This window comes from Arachis stenosperma, chromosome 8 (genome assembly GCF_014773155.1).
Source record: "Arachis stenosperma cultivar V10309 chromosome 8, arast.V10309.gnm1.PFL2, whole genome shotgun sequence".
In the NCBI taxonomy this organism is placed as follows: Eukaryota; Viridiplantae; Streptophyta; class Magnoliopsida; order Fabales; family Fabaceae; genus Arachis; species Arachis stenosperma.
Window position 1 is genome coordinate 49,108,623 of NC_080384.1, and position 15,971 is coordinate 49,124,593.

At 35.3% G+C, this 15,971-nt stretch overlaps 2 protein-coding genes across 2 annotated transcripts; one reads left to right on the forward strand and one right to left on the reverse strand.

The window, feature by feature from the left end:
- Positions 1–678: 678 nt before the first annotated feature.
- Positions 679–1,764, forward strand: LOC130946124 (glycosyltransferase BC10-like). The gene has a single exon (XM_057874805.1). The coding sequence runs from the start codon at positions 679–681 to the stop codon at positions 1,762–1,764; it is 1,086 nt and encodes a 361-aa protein (XP_057730788.1).
- A 10,265-nt stretch (positions 1,765–12,029) lies between these two features.
- Positions 12,030–14,877, reverse strand: LOC130944239 (putative clathrin assembly protein At2g25430). Its single transcript, XM_057872459.1, has one exon. It carries the CDS (start codon positions 14,463–14,465, stop codon positions 12,468–12,470), a length of 1,998 nt encoding a protein of 665 aa, XP_057728442.1. The 5' UTR covers positions 14,466–14,877; the 3' UTR covers positions 12,030–12,467.
- Positions 14,878–15,971: the final 1,094 nt, after the last annotated feature.

Sequence of the window (15,971 nt, forward strand, 5' to 3'; positions counted from 1 at the left end):
TTTTTATTATTAAAAAATCAAACATATTAAAAAATAAAAAATATATTTTTTTATAAATAATTTTTTTTATCAACTTAATAACACCTAAATAAACACAAAGTATAGATAGTATTTTATTTTTTGGATTGCCAAAGTTACGAGCGTGTGACAAAATAATACTATAGAAAAATATCCAAATGTAATAAAATGGTAGAAATAAAAATAAAGGTCAAAGATGTATTCTCACGACATATTGACATCAATAATATCAATGGGAAAATTTGACTTATATTAATTAAGTAACTTTGCATTTATGTGTGTTTTTTTTTTTTAAATAGCTTTACATTTACATTTATACTTACGAAGCTTATTAATTTGACCATCAACACTTTCCAACTATATATATAGAAAAAGTCTAGAAACTAATAATTTTATTAAATTTTAATTAGTATCTAATTAATAAAAAAAAAGTGAATAATTTTATATTATTGAATAAAATTTCATACCATTAAAAATATTATTAATAATTATTTAATAATTGCAAATCATAAAAATTATTGCCCTTAATCTTCCTATATATATATCTTCCATTTCATCCCTCCCTCGGTGTCATAGGCTTAATACTCCCAACTTCAAATGTCTCCCTCAATTAACAAAAGCAAAAGTAATTCACGAGTATTAAAACTTAAAATCCTAAAAATGCTATCATCAAAGACACTGAGATGTCTTTTAAGTGCCCTGCTACTGTGTCTACTTTCAGTCATTGTATTCACTATCACCACCAAAAACTTCAGCAATAACTGTGTCATTCATAGCTTACCAAACACGAACACACTTCAATTAACAGAGTACAAAGACGACGAAAACGATGAAATGGAAAAAGAGATGCTTCGAGTGGCTTCACGCGCCAAACAAAACTCTTCATCTACTAATTCTAAGAAACTAGCTTTTATGTTCCTCACAACATCAACCCTCCCATTTGCACCTTTATGGGAATCATTCTTTAACAACGCCCCAAAAACACGCTTCACCATTTACGTCCACGTGGATCCCACCATGTTCAAGTGGAAGCCACCCTACTCGAGTGTTTTTCATGATCGCCTGATCTTTTCCAAACATACTGCTAGACACTCTCCTGCACTCGCTGCAGCAGCGCGTAGGTTACTTGCGAGTGCCCTTGTGGATGATCGTGACAATTACATGTTCATACTTCTCTCAGGTTCATGCATTCCTCTACACTCTTTTCACTTCACATACCACGCGCTTGCAAACTCAAACAAAAGCTTCATCGAGATAGCTCCACAAGGTTTAGCCTCGTTTTACCGATGGTCGACGCATAGGCCACATGTGATGCTCCCGGAAGTAAGGTACGAGGATTTTCGAGCTGGGTCTCAATTTTGGTCATTGACACGTAAGCATGCAATGCTGGTCATGGCGGATACGAAGATTTGGTCAAAATTCAAACTCCCATGCTTGCATTTGTTGATGTGTTTCCCAGAAGAGAATTACTTTCCTACCCTTATGAATATGTTGGACAGAGAGGGGTGCGTGCATGCCACGCTCACCCACGTGGATTGGACTAGAAGTATGGATGGACACCCTCGAGTATATCAAAAGGATGAGGTTGGGCCTCAGTTGATTTGGGCCTTGAGGAAGGATAGGCCCAAGTATGGTGACCAAGATGATGGCACCCGTCAGGATCCTTTTTTGTTTGCAAGAAAATTTTCTCCAGACGCGTTGCAAAGTTTGATGGCTATAGCAGATCGCATTATCTTTAAGGATTAGTTATTAAGATTAAAAAGGGTGAAACGCACCTTTTTTATCATTTTATTTTTTACATCTAATATTTTATAATTTTTTTACATTATCTATTACATTTGAAAAGTTCTTATTTTATATCTAATATCTTCAAAAATTTATAATTCTATGATGTTTCATTAACATTCAAAGTAGAATTAAAAATTTGTAGACATTAATTGTAATATTAAAATTTTTCAAACGTCAAAGATAAACTTTCAAGCTTTAAATATAAAACTTTTAATAGTTATAAATTTAGATTTATTCATTAATAGCATATCGCATTTAATCTTTTAAATAAGAAAATAGTTAGTTTAATTAATCTCATTGAATGTATTTATAAATTTTTTATACTATTGTTATATAAAATTAACTTCAAATATTATAGATATAAATTATATTTAATTACTTTGTTAGTCCCTATAATTTTGCGGAATTTTTAATTAGGTCTTTATATTTTTTTTTCTTTTTAATTGAATCCTTACTTGTGTCAATTTTTTTTTAATTGGATCTCTATACTTTTTTTTACTTGAGTCCATGCACCAATTCTTTTTTTTTTAGTTAGATCCCTATTTAATTAAACTAATTACTGTTAAAAGAGATCTAATTAAAAAAATTAGTGTAAAGACCTACTTAAAAATTTTCCAAAATTATAAGAACCAATATAGTAATTAAATCTTTATTCTATCCTGTTACAATAAAAGGTCTAAAAATTTGACTCGGCATTGAATCCATCAGTGCTGAGAATTGGAATGGTTCCTTTGATGTTATTATGTGTGAGACCTCAATATGCACTGTATTAAAACCAAGGTTGTGAGAACCGGACTGGTCAATAAATCGGTGAAGTGATTGGTTTACTGGTTTACTGGTTCAACCGGAATTTAACTAGAATTTAACCGGTTTAATTAAACATTAAATAAAATTATTAAAAATTTAGTATATAAGCACATGAAACACAATACGAGTTCCTTAATGCATTGAAGAGGAAATTATCCAATAGCTATTAAATGTACAATGATGATGCCTATACCAAATGAATTTTGCAAATGGAACACAAACTTAAAAAAACAAACTATAACCTCTTGAGCTCTTAGTGGTTTCAGTTCTCTGTGAACTTTTCCATCTGCATTACTCATTGACTCCCCTGCCTTGTTGCATTCTTTATTGCTCTTGACCTGCTCCTCTGCTGTGTTGCACGGTTCATCAAGAGCCATTCCATTCCCATCTTCACATTCACCATTCTCTCTACAATCTTTTAGGTGGAGATGCATGAGGGACATCCTCCTGGCAGGTTCAGAAGCATCCCTTTCAAATACTTTCACCACCAACACAATATAACAAAAATCAGATACTTTCACCACCAACACAATATAACAAAAATCAAGCACATAAAATGCACCAAAATTAGATAAAATTCAAACTTGATAAATTTAGATGATACGGCAATGAAGTTATTAAAAAACCAGAGTCCCAAAATTGAACTTTTATCAAAATTTTATATTCGGTAAAATTCAGAATTACAAAATGATTAATTCATATAATTAACAAAATAAAAAAAATTGAAAAGTAGAAAAACTCAAAACAAATACTTTGCATCTGAAGTTATAAACTCAAATCTGCCCTAAATTTTTCACTGAATAAAAAATTAATTGAAAAAAACAAAAATAAAAAAAATTCAACATAAACAATATAGTGAAGCAATCCATCATAATACCATCAACTGAGAATCAAACAAATCAGCAACAAACAAGTGAAGCAACTCAGAAATCAGAATAAATAAAATTAACAAACACAACAGAGGAAACAAATAAGTAAAAATAAACAAGACCACGAAGATGTTGAGGGACGATGAAAATTGAAGAACTCATGGGCAACGGCGAAGAGCCCACGACGGCACAGGTACGTTCGCACTTCAGACAGAGAGGTTCTCGACACAGACAGAGGAGAGATGTCTCGGAGACAGGCGTTTTTGACGACGAGAAAGAGGCGGCCGACGACGGGGACGACAGAGAAGACTGGCAGCATCTGAGACTAAGAACGACATAGATTGGGGGATTTTGCCATTTTGGTGAGACTGAGAGTGAGAGAGAAGAGAGAAGAGAGAAGCAGAAAAGCTCGGTAAGCCATGCACATCAACCACAGCTCCACCGCCTCCTTCCTCCGCCGCTGCTGTGCTCCGACAAGCCTCATTCTTCTGCTGCTCTCCAGAGAACCTTTGAATTAGGGATTTTGATTTTGGTGTTGGTGACATTGAGAGTGAGAGAAGGGAGAAGGGATTGGAGGCATTTGAGCTACGCGTATTCTTTTTTTTTTTAATTAAACCAAAACGACGCCGTTTGGTGTTTAAGGGGAGAACCGAATTTCAAAAAAACTGGTCGGTTCGTTCGGTTCACCAATTAATCACCGGTTCGGCCGGTTTTTTCACCGATTTTTTGCAGGCCGATTTTAGACGTTGACCGGACCGGTTAACTGACCGGTTCCCGATTAATCCGGTCGAACCGGCCGGTCTGATTCGATTTTCAGAACAAAGATTAAAACATAAGAAGGGTTTCAGAGTTTTTAAAATATTGGTGTTTTATTATTTTTAGTTGCTAATTTTAATTATAGGTATATTTTATGATTAAAATCAACGATTAAAATGACTGAAAATCTAAAACATCAACATTATTAGAATTCCTGGACATTTTCCTAAAGTATATACAGTTTTTTTGTTTGGTCTATAAAAGTTATAACTTATAACCTATAATGGATAGGGGTGTTCATGAATCGGATCGTATTCGCAGATCCGTGGTAAATATCCGCACTCGATCCGAAAATTGAAGATATGATCCGATCCGCAAATTGATCGGATCGGATCGCGGATATCTGCTCTATATCCGCGTATTCGATCTGCGGATCCGCAGATCCGCACAATAATAATTAAAAAATAAATAAATATATATATGTTTGGTATTATATTTTTTTGTTTGTATGTTTTAATTAGTAATTATTATTTATATATTGTATTATTTTATTTTGTTATTTAGAAAGAGTTTGATTAAAAATATTTTAAGAATAAATAAGTTTAAAAGTATGAAAAAAATATTTTTATTAAATTTTTTTATATAGAAATATGATTAAAAAAAAGGTTTAATCATGCGGATATATCCGATCCGATCCGCACATTTGCGGATTGGATCGGATCCGGCACTAAAAAACGCAAATATCATATCCGATCCGATCCAATGAAAATTGTGCGGATCGAATTGAATTTTCGGCCATATCCAATCCGATCCGATTCGCGGACACTCCTAATAATGGAGTGTGACAATATAATACTCATTCGAGTTCATAAGAGGATTTATTATTTTTAGTGGTAATGATGTCAGATGAAGGCCCACTTTCATGAAGAAGGCCCGCTCGCATGAAGACTTTTAAAAGGAAAGTGTTTGGGATTTTAGAAAATACAAAATGTTTTAACTTATATTTAGAAAGAAAAAATGATGTGCTTTTGTTTTTAGTTTTAAAAAGATAAAAATATTTTTAAAGATATTTGTAAAGATATTTTTAAAATTAATTTATACTTTTTAAAATTAAAAAGTTAATATAGTCTTTTATATATTAAATATTTATATTTATTTTTATGGTTTATTAAAATTATTTTTAAATATTAAAAGTAATGTTATCAAATACAATTTTTGTAATTTATACTTGTTGATTGAACGTCAATTTTTATTTATTGCATATAGAAATATATATTTAGTATCTTATAAAAAACTTTTATTACATTACTAAAAACAAATTTTATTATTTATCTATTACATATTTGATTATTTTACTATATACCAGATACTTGATTATTTTAGTAGTTAATTATTTAATTAGAAAATATATAAACTAATATATAAAAATAAAAGTTTGAGAATGGACTAGTAGGGAAGAGGAGTTTGAATTATGGCCTATTTTTTAAATTTTTTTGCTTTTTTTTTTTACTAAAATTAAAATTTAGTTGCTGATATGTTTGTTAAATTAAAATTTAGAAGAGATAATTTTATTTTGCCTCTTTACGATGCATTCAGAAATAGAATAATTCTTTGCTTTTAGATAGTTATAATTTTTAAGAAATATACAAAACAGGAGATACTTTAATTTTATTTTTTAATTAATCAAATAAAACAGAAGGAGTACACAAAAAAAAATTACATAACCATGTATCTTGGTTTAATCATTATGTATAACGTGACCTACATCTAATTTCTTTCACAACAATAAAAAAAATTTCACTATATTTCACAAAAATTATAAACACCAATTCTCTAAGATTCAACCCAATTCTATCTAGAATAAATTCAGCTTCTAAAAAATTAACTTTAATACTTTTAAAACATTAAAATTTTACCAAATTACGCTAAAAATTATTCAAATAGAATTTAAGGCTACATTGTTAGATAAGGAGCATAAATCTTTAAATGTACTATATAGAACAATCACAATCAAAATAAATTTGATTAAATAACACTATAAAATGTTTATACATTATCAATATATTAAAATTAAATTCAATATTTTGGCGAAGGAGCGAATGGAAATTAAAGGTGTATGTGTTTGGAATATAATGAAATTCTGTTTCATTTTATTCTAAAATCAAATTCATCCTTAAATGGATAAATAATAGAAATTGAATCGGTATTTAAAAATGTTATGTGATCAAGTATTTTTAATAATCAAATTCAACCAAATGTTTTATGAGTAAAGAACGTATGTATCCGCTTTATTACATACATAATTATTCTGTTACTAACTTACTATAGTAGATTTGATTGTTTTGGTAATTAATTATTTAATTAAAAAATATATGAATTAATATATATAAATATATAATTACTGATTTAATGTCTAATTTTTAATATACATAAAAATATTTTTATTGTTATTACAAATTTTGAAAAATTATCTTTAAAAAATTAATTTTAATAAATTAATTTTAGAATATTAAAATTTTACCGAATTAAGCTAAAAATTATTCAAATAGAATTTAATGCCATATTGTTATATCAGGGGTATAAATACGGTTTTTTTTTTTTTACCTAAATGCACATCTAAAAAAAATTAATTCCCAAAATACGTATGGATGAAAATCTTTCTAAAAATGCACATTGCCATTTCTTGGCCTCTACCAGCGAAATGGATATGAACTTCATTTCAATCAAGGTGCCCACAAAATGGGCATCCCATGTCATGGCAACCACCCACGAAATGGCTATCCCATTTCTATGAGTGCAGCAGCGAAATGAAAGAAAGAACTCTGGGCAGGCAAGCGCGAAATGGGTATACGGATGAGGTCAGACTCCATGTCTCTTGTACCGCACACGAAATGTCACAATGTTGTGCGTACTGTACACGAATTGGAACAACGGCTAGGCTATAAAAACCCTTCGCAAGCAGAAGTAAAGCCACATTTCTAATTCTCACTTCTTCTACCCTTCCTTCTTCTCCGAAAATTTCACTCTCACAAGAGCTACTTTCACTAATTTTTGGGTGTCATAATGGCATCTGAACATATTTATGTGGTCATATATCCCAATGGTGAAATTTCGTATACAGCTGAGGGAGTGACCTTTATGTGTGACGACCCACTTTGGATAATGATTTCTCCACAGTCGTGTCTGCAACAACTAAAAAATATGATTCTGATGAATGCTGCGCTGATTGGAAAAAAGAAAATCAGCACGCTCATTTACAGGATGCCCGTTGCTGTAGCAAGTTCGTTTACATATCAGAAAATGCATATTAAATCTGACCAGCACGTGTCGATGATGTTTTCGTATCATCGTAACATCGGAAGCATCTATTCGATGGAACACTGCGTGAAGCTCTAAGATGTCAGGGGCAGCTCATCTAGTTCGAATAACGTGGAGAAAATGCGAAATACAGGTGCTGGTGAAGGCATTCCATTTTTGGAGATAGGTAGGGCTCGTAGTCCGTCCTTTAATGGGCTCGTTGTTGCTAACGGAAACGTGTATGGGCTCGTCACGTCCGGTGCCCAAAAAGGAAGCCTGAAGTATATCCAAGACATCAACAGTGTATGATAACCAGACATTCCCTCGACGTTATAATCAGTCGCTAGGCACATGCCTCTATACAACCAACAGAGCACGGCACTATCCCAACTATATGTACTAATAGCTTCATAGTTTGCCAAGAGAGGAAGATAATGTACGTGAACCGTGTTGTTCGCTTTATCAGGAAGTAAAACACCACCCAATAAATACATAATGTAACAACGTGCATACCGTACAAGGGCCTCCTCGGGAGAGTCAAGAGGCATCTGTTGTAGTATACTCCTGAGCCACTTAAGTTTTATGTTATATTTTGTGGTCCTAACATGTCCATCAGGAACTTCTCCAAAGAGTTCCTCACACCATTGCCAAATATTCCTCTGGTGGAACTTACTCCATGACCTTAGAGTGCCGCTCACCGGCTCACCGTCGATTGGTAACCCCACCTGCATGGCAACATCCTCCAAAGTGATAGTACACTCACCCCATGGGAGGTGGAATGTATGGGTCTCCGGACGTCATCTCTCCACAAGAGCATCATTGGGTTGTCGTACTCAAAACGCTTTATCAGAGACGCATAATAGAAGCCGGCTCTTCTTAGATACGGCTCAAGCATCTGCCTCCTAATCTCCATACTCAGATCTGCTTCGTCTACAGAGAAAACATCGACCAGCGTGTCATGCAGAGTCAACACACGTGCCGGCTGAAATTGAAATAGATCAAAACACAATTATATAGTTTACAACAATTTTTTTAAATTATTAACTAAATTTATTTTTTTTATTTAAAAAAAATAAACTCACCTTAACATGTAAATGAGCAGAAATGTGAAATTCATCCAACCTATTAAGGTTTTCTTCCACATTAATTCCACTTCCACTCATTTTTTTAATAATAAAATTACTACTCCACTTCTCTTTTTTTTTTTTTCACCCAAGCAACAAATTAAATTTTCTCCTGCAACCCTCTTCTTCACTTCTCTTTTTTACCTTTGGTTTGGTCCCCTCCCCTCCCATCACCTCCTTATATACGCTTCACACTCACAACACAACAATAAATTGCCTCACTTTCACCCAATGCATGCTCGTACGGGAACTGCAACACTGAGACTTGCTGCTTTGACTCCCCTCCCATTTCGTGCCTGCCACACTTGAGGATGGCCATTTCGTGTGTGCCTCCCATGAAATGCCCAACTCATAGATGACATATGTGAGTTGGGCCATTTCGTGTGTGCCATCAGTGAATTGGTGCATTTCGTGTGTGCTATGGGTGTAATGGTGCATTTCGTGGACACCATGTGTGAGATGCTCCATTTCGTTCCTGCCACAAGTGAAATGGTTTGTGTCAGTGGCCAGAACCCATTTCGTGGACACCTCCCTTGATATGTATCCCATTTCCATTTCGTGGGTGATTCTTGTGAGTTGGCAGTGCGCATTTTCAGAAACATTTTCATCCATGTGCATTTTGGGAATAAAAGTTATTTCCATGCGTATTTACGTAAAAAAGCCGTATAAATACTCTAAATAAATCAATGTTCCAACAAATTGGTCCTGATAATTTTGTAAAGATAAATTAGTCACTGATAAAACTTTTTGTGATAACTTAATTTTTCATATTTTAAAATATTAAATAAATTAGTCTTTAAATAAAATAAATGATAAATTATTCTTTTATGTTTTTTAAATTTAGGCAATTATCCCTCAACCATAGTATGTTTCGAAAAAATTAAGACTAAGTTATCATCTCTTGAAAAATGTTAATAATTAATTTGCCATTTTATTTTATTTTTACATGTTTTTATTTGTCACGAAAAAACTCTTGTTAATTAATTCGTCAATATTGGCCACATAAAAAGCGTAAAAAAAATTCCGGCATGCCAGTATTAGCTGCAAATTAAATAAAGTGTGGCAAATCTTTTTTTTGTATATATTTTTTTCACAGAAAAAACTTAATGCTAAATAATCCACCAGCATTAGCCACAAACCCATAACTCACGATCGGCAATCAAGACATATACTTAAAACTTAAGAAAAGGAACTAATTTATCCTAAATTTTACAAAGGTACACATTATTCTTTCTGTAAAAGAAAAATACATAGAAAAGACACCACGATGAGCATGAAAGCATGGACCATCGGGTATATTGTGGCAGATTCTCGTTGGAATTTAATTTTTGGGGTCATCAATGTAAACTGTAAAGTAAAGGGAATGGAAAAATAATGGTGGGGTCATGGATCAAGAAAGCTATGAATGAATTTTCGGGAAACATGTTGAAGTACTGCTTCTTAAAATTGTGCCTCAACCCCACAAAAATGTGACAAGTAATGTCATTCAATTTATAAAATCTTACTCTCTATGCAGAAATTCGTCTTGGTTCCTTCACTAGTGGGGGCGTGAATATATTAATCCAATAGTGTTAGGCAACTGGCAACAACGCCAATCACAACAATGCATTTAAAAATAGTTAGTTACTCAGACCATAATAAAGGTGTTTCAATAAAGAAATAGAGGAATCCAATGGAGTTTGTGATTGAAAAATAGTTAGTTACTCAGACCATAATAGAAGTGTTTCAATAAAATAAGATATATTCTTCCACTAATAAATGAATGTAAAACTTTCATAAAATAAGTTGTACATCTTTCGCTATAAGCTGATGTAAAATCTTGTTTGGAACAAAACCTTTCATAGAATGCCATGTCAACTTTATATAGTGAAATAAAAAATTTATTAATTACTACGTAAGGTGAATCAGTGAATTATATTATAATATTCTATAAGTGATTAGATTATAATTCTATTTAGGTTATGGGTGGACCAAATAATTTTGATTGGTTTCATCCAATGAGAGTCTTGTGCAGGTGACCAAAGAGATATCTAATTGGGAATTTGAAGTCAGTAGAAAACAGAGAGGGGGACAAATCCATAACTTTGTTTACTACAACTAGAACAATGAAGCTGTCAGTCGTTTTCTCAAATGGTCGATGGATAAGCCTTCAATTCCACATTTGGCAGTACACCTATGCCTTAGCTGCCAATTTAAAAGATTGGTATGAATGTTTTATCAATTATCGAAAGGATTTTGTGACGTATTCCAGCGTCTTCTATAAAAACAAACTCACCATGTTGACTCTCAAATGATAATTGCCGGTAATGCTAATACTAATTAAAAGTTTGATTTATAATTGACCCCAAATATTTTCGTTAATCACGATAAGCCTAGCTCGTAAATCCATATTTATACCTTCAAGGCTTTCAAAGCTATTTCTCTCGAGCCCATAGTTTTTTTCAGAGGTAAAATATTAATCTACATATTACATTATTCCATATACATCAAAATCAGTGACTGAAATTAAATATCAATATAAAATACACATTAAAATATAAATATATATTAAAAATAAATTAAACTACACATGTATTTATACACAAATATATTAATAATTAATATACACTAATAACATTTTTGAATATTAATAGATCACATGTAACCCTTACTTATTATTGAATCATGAATTAGATAACATAAGAAGTCTGACTAGTCTCCAGAAACTAAAGGTTGGACTATACCCAATATGTTGAATCACCATGAATACAGAAATGCCACCACATCCTACACGGATTACAGGCTAGCAGAAAAATTTCATTTGTCTCCAAAGTCCAAAAAAGCAAAAATAAAATCTATATTTTACATTAGGTACAACATGCAATGATAGTCCAATAGAGTTCACCCTCTCCTTTACTAGATCTACACCAGCGCAGAAAATTAGATTATCTTAATTTATCATGTTGCACTTTGGTTACCTGATTTTACTCCCCCACTGAGAATTTTTACCAAAAATATCCATAACAGTAGTTTCAAAATTCAAATCCAATAGGTGTTAGCAATAAGAACTGAAGGGTATGGTACAACCGTATATATAGATGTTAACACCAAAAAACACAAGTAACTTGAATGCCAAGAGAGAGAGAGAGAGAGAGAGAGAGAGAGAGAGAGAGAGAGAGAGAGAGATGTAACTAGACATCTAATTATAGTCCGTAGAAAGATTAATGATGATTTAGTCATATTAGGTAACCAAAAGTAATGGGAAAGCGAAAAATGACCAAATTGGATACTTACCTCTTAACCCAAACAACATGTGGCTAATATTACAAGCAACCATATCCTGAATACCCTACACTAGCATTAGTACAGTTAAAGAACAAGTGGCCATGGCTGTTCCAACAAGATTGAAGTATCATTTGACAAAAAGCCAATCAAGATCATCAATCAGAACAAGGGTTTAATTAAATTTACAGTAGTTAAAAGCGTTTGTCTCTGATCAGCAAGAATCACTTGGAAGTACAAAAATGGAGGAAGAAACTGCTAATATTACAAAGAAGACACAGAGATATCATAACTGAGTCTCATAAACACATCTCTCCCACCAACAAAATCCCCTAACAAGAAATTTTGTATATTCAATTTCAACTCAGTCTCTCCCTCAACATCCCCAGTTCCCCACCATACTAAAAGAGCTTATATATCTCAAGAATATGGAAACATCAACATTTAACAGAAACTTAAAAAAAAAAAAAAAACACTATGTCATAATACAAAAAATAAACGAAGCAACCTATAGATATGCAATGAAAAGAACAAAAGAGGGTATTGATCAGTAAGGAGTGTGATAATACCCAGCGGGAGGTCCCATTCCATTGACTGGGGGCATTCCATAAGGCATTGCTGCAGGCATTGGAGTTCCGGGATAGTAACCATTGCCGTTTAGTCTGGCCAAGCTAGATTGGCCTTGCATTCCATCCCTTGCATACTGCTGCCACACAACCTGTTCCTGCACAAGCAAATGCTGCTTCTTCTCCATATCCGCCATTTGCACATAAGAAGGTGGCGGAATAGTCAATGATGCCGCGAAGGGATCCTGATTCACCGGCTGCACTGACCCATCTGGGGCAGGGAGAGCCAAAACAGGTGTGGTGGTTTTTCCGGGTCCGGGCAATGCCACACTGCTTGCACTTCCTCCACTCAATTGTGATGTGCTCACATGCTGCCTCACCATTCCTTGATCATACATACCATTCAATAATAAGGGATCAAGACCACCACCCAAATTCTGCTTCTGCCTTGATAAATTACTAGCAGTTTCTACCAGCGCCAATTCCCAATCGGCCTTCCCGGCCTCAGCTGCTGGAGTCTGCCAAGCCGAAGTAACTTCGGGCTGTCCATTTGATGGGAAGGCTTGCCAAGAACCATTAGCATTGCTACCAGGAGCACCGGCAAAGAGTGCCAAAGCCAATCTGTTACCTTGATCATCAGCACTGACTGCATCATCTCTCAGATTCACCAAGTCCTCTGTAACCGGTGGTGGCTGTGGCTTAGGCTCTGGCTCAGGCTGTGGAGGCGGAGTGTAATCCTCCGGTGGAGGCAGTGCCTTGATCTCATTCATATCCGGCTCCGGTTCCTCCTCTTTTGCAGGTGGTGGGGGCAATTCCTCTTTCCTCTCAGGACTCTTAGGCCTCTTGGCCCTATCCCTAACAAACTCCTCCAGGGTCTCCAACAGCTTGCTAGTAATCCTCTGAACCTCTGGGTACTCAGAAGATCTCGCCACACCTGTATCCTTACACCAGTTGAAGAACGCAATAAGCTCGTCGATCTGCTTCGCCGCGCTGGCATAAGCATCAAAGGCCTTAACACAATCAGGGTATTCCATATCAAAGAACTTATCAAGAAGCACAGCAAGAACCTCACAGATATCAGCATAGAGCTGAAAACTCTCCTTCACAACAGGGTACAACGCAATCAAGATCATCCTGCTGTTCTTGGCCAAACCGGTAGGCCTACAAGCCAAGAACCGATCCAGCAACCTCTGCAAATGTCCCATCTTACCGAAAATCCTCTCCGGCTTCATGTCCCTCAACGGAGTCACAGCAACAATACTCTTATCAACCCTTCCAACATTTTCCCTCTCAGTCACATCACCAAACGACCTCGTCCTCCTCATCCCTCCGTTCCCATAACCATACCCTTCTCCCCTGAATTCACCTCCGCCGTACTCATACTCGTAAGGCCGCGGCGGAGGGGACCGGAAATTGTCCCTACCCCCAAACCTATCATCAAAACCGCCACCACTGCCGCTTCCGCCAGCGCCAGCACTTCCAGCTCCACCAGCAGCGCCACTGCTCTTCCTATCAAAAAGCATCAACTCGAGACGTTGATCAAGATACATAGCATAAGTTCTTACAAAAGCAGAGTGATCCCATGAGCTAGAGTGAGCCTCGTCCCTGAAATCAGACATGTTGAGGAGCCTGGTTCCTCTCCTAGTCGCGTAGAGTATCTCTTCTTGGAACATCGGTGGACCCTCGTTCATGAGTCGGTGAACCAGCATGAGAGCTTTCAGAGCAACGATCCAGTCGCGCGTCTTCCCCAATCGCTTCGACACGGCGGTGACACACGCGTGGACGTATCCGCGGGAGTAAGACATGAGGTTCAAGATCTCGCGTATGTACTTCTCGCCGGCGGGATCGTCGTCATGGCTCGTCGCTTTCACGATCGCAACCTCCAAGTCCGGCGCCATGTTGCTCGCAACCTTCGCAATCCCTATGCTCGTTTGGTCCTTCACCGCACCAATTGCCTTCCGAATCGTGCTGGGAGCCATCGCTTTTCTCGTTCGGATCTGCTTTGACTCAGTGAGTCAGTCACCGACTCGGAGCTGCTGCCACCTGGCGGGATGCGAAAGATTTGTAACGGATCGCGTTCCGGATTGGATTTTGAATTAACAGATTTTTCTAACCGTAATAGCCGTTGGAGCTCGATTCCAGGGTTTTACCTCGTTCTCCTAGATCCACGTTTTAGGACCCGAGAAATTCGGGTTCGGTCGATCTGGTTAAGTTATTGCGGCGGTGAACGGCGGTCAACGTGTCAAAAAAGGCGCGAAAGCTGTAATATCTGTGGCTTAGTTCAGATCTACGGCGGAGAGAGAGAAAGAGAGAATGTGTGTAAGAAAGAGAGGTGGAAGGTGGAGCTACCGTGACTGTGTTTGAAGAACAAAGAAGGGAGCGCGATAAGGTGCGGTGCGGGGTTAGTTTATTACAATACGGTCGCGTACGGTTTACGGTGATGTGGACTATGTTTCTCTTCCGTGATTGTGATTTTCCTTTCTCAGTCGCGTTCATTTGGGATGGTGCCACGTGGAGAATGGTGGATCGGTGATTAATGTGGGTCCCAGTGGAGAAATGAATCGTATGGTGAGGATTTGAAATCCAGTGTGTAAAATGTATGGCGTCGGTGGGTGGTTTAGTGCGAAATGCTTTGTATTTTTGGAAAGCAACGAATGTGGGGGTGATTTGTCCTTTCCCTCCATATTTATTCTTTTTTATTATCACTTTCTTTCTTTTTTTACTTGATATTATTGGCTCTAAAAAATTATTATAAGCTGGACTGACTGTAATCGTTCCATATTAAATTGTGAATTACTTTGACATTTTTTAAAAGAAAAATATATAGTTGTTCCATATTTGATTAATCTTGTTGCACATGGATTTGTTATACCTATATATGCATCACAAAAGGATTTTATATTGATAGGTAATAATGTGTTATACCTAATGCTACTTAAATATTGTTTTAACCTATACTATTACCGCGCGATCTAAGGGTCTCCAAGTGCTCCGCGAAGGCAAATTAGTGTTCATTGAGCTGCAAACAAATTGAATCTAAATTCTGATGAGAACTTGTATGTAACACTTAGTATGGATTAAGATAAGAAGTTGTTGGAAGGAGGAAATAACCAAAACAGATTGGACTGATGAAAAAGCAGAGGAGATAGTGGTTTTAGAGGAGGCAGATATTGAAAAAAAAGGGTAAAAACATGTTCAATCCTTTTTTTTTTTTTAAGATTTTGATTAATGTCTTGAATGTTATTTGGGTAATAATTATTTGTATCCAATCAGAAAATTTATGGATATGATCTGATTTGCAGATTCATTAAATCAGATCGAATCGATTTTGGTTTGAAGATAAATAGGATCAAATCGCAAATTTTAAATGTATATATGTAGATTTATAAAAATTAAAGTATATATATATATATATATATATATATATATATTAATCCTAAAATATTTTAGTATATTAAAGTTTGTATTATTATTTATTTGTTGTT

Bases quoted from the DNA above. Each gene is read 5' to 3' on its own strand.
- LOC130944239 (XM_057872459.1), bottom strand. From the start codon at position 14,465: ATGGCTCCCAGCACGATTCGGAAGGCAATTGGTGCGGTGAAGGACCAA.
- LOC130946124 (XM_057874805.1), top strand. From the start codon at position 679: ATGCTATCATCAAAGACACTGAGATGTCTTTTAAGTGCCCTGCTACTG.